The 6,424-nt window shown below is 43.4% G+C and overlaps 1 protein-coding gene across 2 annotated transcripts in view; it reads right to left on the reverse strand.

The window, feature by feature from the left end:
- The window catches only part of SGCB (sarcoglycan beta), a 41,017-nt gene extending 35,164 nt beyond the window's left edge, over positions 1–5,853 (reverse strand). Inside the window, exon 1 of one of the 2 annotated variants that reach the window (XM_072862076.1) lies at positions 5,771–5,853. In XM_072862076.1, the coding sequence (XP_072718177.1) occupies positions 5,771–5,821 (51 nt within the window). In that variant the 5' untranslated portion in view covers positions 5,822–5,853. Of the gene's footprint in view, positions 1–152; positions 299–5,770 lie in introns of those variants that run through there. The other variant, XM_072862075.1, reaches the window with a different exon arrangement.
- Between the last annotated feature and the right edge of the window lie 571 nt (positions 5,854–6,424).

Raw genomic sequence — 6,424 nt, forward strand, 5'->3', positions numbered from 1 at the left:
TTTATACCTTTAAAAGTGAAGCAAGAAAATTTTATACCAATCATAACAAAGGTATGTATGACTAGAGTCACTCAAGCTCCACCTGAAAGGTAAAAAAATAGTATAAAATAGCTTAAGAGAAAGAGAATGTTAGGGAAGATACCATCACGTACCACTCTGACTTCTGGGATCAGTCGATGGGCTGAGCCTCTCTTCCCCCCCATCAGGACGCCTTTGGGTAAGATTCAAACACTTGGTTATACCAAGTGCCTCCCCGGGAAACTTAGGAACCTCTATGGAGTTGCTTTATATCTTTTAACGCGTTTGTAGCCAGCGGTGTTACTCATAGTCTTGGTATTTGCATGTGCTTTGCAGACAGTGAATTTATCCCCAGTAATCCAAAAGAACCCGTGTATCTGTTGCTTTAGCAAACTGCACTCTTCATTAATCTAGCCGTGATAGTTCTCCTTGAACACGAGCAGACTCTTTAAGTGTGGCCGTGGTAGTTCATGGAATGCGACTAGACTGGAGGTGTATCGCGTTATTTGTGCATCCGTAATCGTGATAGTTCAGTACACTGAACGCGACCGGACTTACAACGCTGCCAAATTACTTTAACGCTGTCGCCTTAATCAACTTTGCAAAGCTGTTTCAGTGAAAGGCCCTGAGAGGGCTCTGACAGGCAAATGCTGACTCTGATGGGTGGCTACATATACCGTCCTTAGAAAATAAACCGTTGACCAAGTCTGAGACTAAGACTGGACTTAGCCGCACCTAGGCTCCTCTCTGAGAAGGAGTTCAGAAAGCAAGGGGGTCCTGTCTGAACCTCGTGACTCAACGGGAGGGTTCCGCCCCCAGCCACTCCTCAGACTCCTATTTGTAATGCGACAGTAACTTTTAATGCAACAGGAAAATTGGCATATTCAGCAGGATTACCATGGATAAACTGCTGCAAAAATACAAATGTGCCTCTTCCCAGGCTGGGAAGGAGTGGGCTCAAAAATTTTGGAAGGATGAAGAGAAAGTGGTAGAATGTATTGAGCAGTGTCAGGCTGTGCAAAAGCTTGGAGTGAAAAAAGGTAAAGGTGTAATTTGTGCGGTGTTAGGAGCCTGTTTATCTTGTGCTCAGCAAGAAGCTAAGGAAACCCCCGCTCCCAAACTAGTTTCTGATGTAGAATATACAACTTTAATATCGGAAAAGGAGGTGTTGAAGTCATCATTGGCCTTTGAGAGGGAGACAGGAAAATCACTGAGAACCCGAGTTGATAACCTTGTGAGTGAGAATGATAGACTTGTGAGTGAGAGTGATAAACTTGTGAGTGAGAGTAATAAACTTGTACGTGAGAATAACAAACTGATGCGTGAGAATAACAAACTTGTGCATGAGAATAATAAACGTGTGAGTGAGAATAATAAACTTGTGAGTGAGAATAATAATCTTAAACAATTGCTGGAAAGGGTTAATCAGCTGCTAGATAAAATGCAACCTTCTGCTCCAGTTAAGCAGATTCGTAGATTAATGCGTAGTACAAACCCTAAATTCAATGGGAGGTTCGAACCTAATAAGGAACGGGGTGCGTTGTGGCGTAAGGCCCTAGATCTGGGTGTACCCCAACAAATCTTGCGCAGCGTCTCTACGGAGGATCTCCGTACATTGGTCCAGTCTCTGGGTATAAAGAATAACCCAGCTGGGGATAATTGCCTAGCTGGAAAACCCCCAACCCATAAAGAAAGTGCACCTTCTGCACCAGGCCTAATTGGCGAGGTGGGATCTCAGCAAAAAAACTTCCACCCCCGGGGAGGGCAGTGAGCCACCCTGCTCGGCAGGTATTAGCAATGCAATGGCTCTCTGATGGATACTCTGACCCTATCATTTCCATTCCCGTTGGACCCTGAAAAATATTGGTAAACTTTCTCATTGACACCGGGGCCCGAATGTCAGTAATTACTCATGAAACAGCACAAACCCTGGGCATAAGACCTGGCCGACACAGGGTTAAATTCACAGGAATTGACAGTGTGGAAAAGGAATGCGCTACCACAAAAATTTCACTCTGGTTGCCAGAGGAACGAAGATTAACCAGGGTAGAGGTATTAGTTGGTGCTGCATATACTAACATTCTAGGATTTGACATACTGCGTGGGCAAATGTGGAACCTCCCAGATGGAACTGTGTGGAGTTTTGCAAGCAATAAAAAGGAATCAGGCATAGTGAAACTGAGTCTGTTACAAACATCTATACCCTTATTCCCCTCTAAAATCATTAATGTTCAGCAATATCCGTTGCCAGCAGCAGTGCTTGTGGGGATTGATGGGGTGGTAAGGGAATTGGAAGAAAGAGGCATCATTAAAAGAACCTCTACACCTGGGAAGCCAAAGATTGCTCAGGAAAAGCGCACCGGATTAACACCCGGTGGATCTCACCCTCTTTTTAACCCTGCCGGTTAAATACAACCGAGCACGTTTGTTTCCTTTTTGTGTTCACAGGAATCCTGAAAGAAGAAGACTCTGATTGAAGTAGATGCCTGCAAAATGCAGACAACTCCCTTTGATGTGTAACCAGAAAGATCCAGAATGGCCGTGGTCCCAAGCCCACATTAAATACAATGGAATTATGGGAATACGTGCCATCAAAGCAAAATTTAGCTACTGTAGTTGTGCATGGAGCCGAGGTGTTCTCAAGGCACCAGTGGAGCTGGGATAACAGATGGCTTCCACTCCTGAAGGGAAAAGCAGGAGAAGAAATCCAGGTAGGGTGTAGAATGATCAATGGATCAACCCATGAAAAGGTCACATGCATGACAATATCCAGCATTTCCAGAAATCCAATAGCAACAAAGTCTTGTGTCACTGATGAATGGGATTGTTGGTATAACTTTACTCTGGTGGCACCCACTATTGTGGCTTGTGTGTGGCAAGAACACTGTACAGGGCCAGGGCTGTCAAAGCAACACTGTACAGGGCTGTCATTCCCGTTCAAAATAGATATGATTGAACCTGATCCAACTACACCACCTGACCTAACCTCACCCACTCCATTTGACACACTGCAATATGGAGTTAGGAATGGACCCATTTTCACCGTGGTATCTCACAATGACCCTTGGGACCATGCATTGTCACGATATAGTGCAAGCATTGGAACACTACAAAACAAAGGGAACTTAAATCTCTCCACTCTAGTTATGCATGGAAATGAAGTATACTCAAGAGATGAATGGAGTTGGAATGACTCTCTTCGGATGGCTAAACTTCAAGCCATTCCAGGACAGACAATACAAATTAGCTGCTGAATAACTAATGGGTCTACTTACCATAGGCTGACTGAAATTAAAAGAGTTTATACTAACTCTTCCAGAGCGGAAAATTATAAGGCCGAGTGTTACAAAATAACTGAACCAAATTCAGATTGCTTGTACAATCTTACCTTTACCAAACCTGTAACTGTGTACTGTCTTTGCGGGTTACAGAGGTACCAAATTACTATTTGAATTTGTGATTGATACAGCAACATCTGCACCGGCTGCAAAGGATAAGGAACCTCTGCCCCCACAAATGTCTGAAAATGTATTGACTTGGCCTCCCATTAGTCTAACTCCTTTCATCTTCAACACAAGCCCTTACATAATTAAAAATACAGGTCAGCAACAAGTGCTGTTTAATCCATCATACTCCCTCAAACAGGTGGAATTAGCAATGCAGACTAATATATCTGCAATTAAACCTACCTGCTCACTGTTCCTGAGTACATCTTACACAGGATGGTCAGCATGGTTACATAAACGGACTCTCATCCGTTCAAAGAGAGATGTGACTGGTGTCTTAGGAACGGGACTGGGAGTCTTAAACAGCATAGATGCTGAAGTACTTGCTAATAAATTAGCCACAGTAACCAGTGACTTAAATGCCTTGAAACACCCTTTACAATCTTCTCTTTCAGCTCTGGGAGATAACCAATGGCTCTTATCGGATATATTGCCTCAGTGGGGAGAGGTAAATGAGAAAGACCACCAGTTGATTGTGGATGCACTTGGTGCGACCCAAAACAATGTTTCTTTAGCTCTTAGTTGTATCCAAGCTCAACTGTGGACGCAATCTATAGTAGCTGCAATTATATGGGAAGGTGGGGAAGGCACCCTGCCCACTGAAATTTGAAAGGTAATTTGGGATAATGCAACTGAATTTGAGAAAGAATTCCAATCCTGGTGGTATCCAGTTAATTTCACCTACAACCCTACTGACAGCAAAGCCACAGCTTTTGTCTTAACAATACACAATGCTTCGGTATACACCATAAACCCAAGCATTGCGTTGGGGTTGAATCACAATGGAGCTATACTCTATCCATTAGAACATAGAGTATGGGCCCAACAAAATGGGAACAAATGGCAAACTATTGATGCTAATGCATGCATTGTATGGAAACAACAAGGATTTATTTGTGAGAGTAACACCATCAAAGCCCAAGACATTTGTCTTGACACTGAACAAAATGTTTGTCATTTTGAAATACAACCACATGAAGCCCCTGAAACTGTACTTGTATATATTGGAAAAGGATGAGTTTGCATGAGAACCTTTTGTGATTTTATATTTGTAGATAACATTACTGTAGATATAAGTAATCACTCAAATATTTGCATTTGTAATTTTACCAAAATTATGGGATGCGACTTCAACTCCTGTCACAACTCACCAACTGCTGCAAACTAACTATACACTTTATCAAGACTTATTACCTGCCCCTATTGGAATGAATCTTACATTGGTGGGAAACTACTACAACACGATAACCTGTGTCAACTGCTGGAACGTGTCCCAAATAATGGACATAAGACATTAGTCACTGTCCACCATGACACGGAAGAGATACATCACGTCTTAGAATGAGGGAAGCGGGATGGAGGACACCATTGGTGGGAAACACTTCTTGGATGGTCACCGACTGCAACCAGAACTCTCAATAAGATGCTGCATCCAGTTGTTGTTCTGCTAATGCTTACTGTGTTCTGCTTCATTCTAACCATCGCACTGTATGTTAAATTTTGGATTGTAATGAAGTGTTTGTCTCATCTAATATCCCCACAAGATGTATATGTACTCGATAATCCTCACCACGAGAACATATGTGATACACCCAATGCATTCCAAATATTGTGAAGCTTGAGTGACTGTAGTCAGGGGGTGGATTATGTGGAATAATTGCTGGAGGTGACTTAGTTATTCACACTTTTAGGTAAGGCACAGCATTGAAGAAGCATCCCAGGTGGAGTGCAGCTGACATGCAAGGAATCCATTCCACGGAAGCTCCCTAGGCCTGCAACCTTAGATGTCAGTAATGCCAGGGGAACTTGGTGTGTTGGCTCTAAGGGGAACTGCCCGGAGGCTGGAGCGGTGTGGAGATACCGCGGCCAGGCTCTGTGATAATATGGGAACTTGAAGGTACCACGGAACCGATAAGCTGCATATTTGCTACCCTGGGCCAACAGCCTGTCATGTTTTTGACAAAATGCTGTCCTTTTGGTGAACTTTGCTCATTATAACATCATTATAATACCAAAACACACCTCCATCCCAAAAGCTACCCGCCTCCAAGGTGCAACCACCCCTCACTGAGCTTGCGCTCTGAATTTTTCTAGTTTGTACCTTTAAAAGCGAAGCAAGAAAATTTTATACCAATCATAACAAAGGTATGTATGACTAGAGTCACTCAAGCTCCACCTGAAAGGTAAAAAAATAGTATAAAATAGCTTAAGAGAAAGAGAATGTTAGGGAAGATACCATCACGTACCACTCTGACTTCTGGGATCAGTCGATGGGCTGAGCCTCTCTTCCCCCGCATCAGGACGCCTTTGGGTAAGATTCAAACACTTGGTTATACCAAGTGCCTCCCCGGGAAACTTAGGAACCTCTATGGAGTTGCTTTATATCTTTTAACGCGTTTGTAGCCAGCGGTGTTACTCATAGTCTTGGTATTTGCATGTGCTTTGCAGACAGTGAATTTATCCCCAGTAATCCAAAAGAACCCGTGTATCTGTTGCTTTAGCAAACTGCACTCTTCATTAATCTAGCCGTGATAGTTCTCCTTGAACACGAGCAGACTCTTTAAGTGTGGCCGTGGTAGTTCATGGAATGCGACTAGACTGGAGGTGTATCGCGTTATTTGTGCATCCGTAATCGTGATAGTTCAGTACACTGAACGCGACCGGACTTACAACGCTGCCAAATTACTTTAACGCTGTCGCCTTAATCAACTTTGCAAAGCTGTTTCAGTGAAAGGCCCTGAGAGGGCTCTGACAGGCAAATGCTGACTCTGATGGGTGGCTACATATACCGTCCTTAGAAAATAAACCGTTGACCAAGTCTGAGACTAAGACTGGACTTAGCCGCACCTAGGCTCCTGTCTGAGAAGGAGTTTAGAAAGCAAGGGGGTCCTGTCTGAACC

This window comes from Ciconia boyciana, chromosome 5 (genome assembly GCF_034638445.1).
Source record: "Ciconia boyciana chromosome 5, ASM3463844v1, whole genome shotgun sequence".
NCBI lineage: Eukaryota > Metazoa > Chordata > Aves > Ciconiiformes > Ciconiidae > Ciconia > Ciconia boyciana.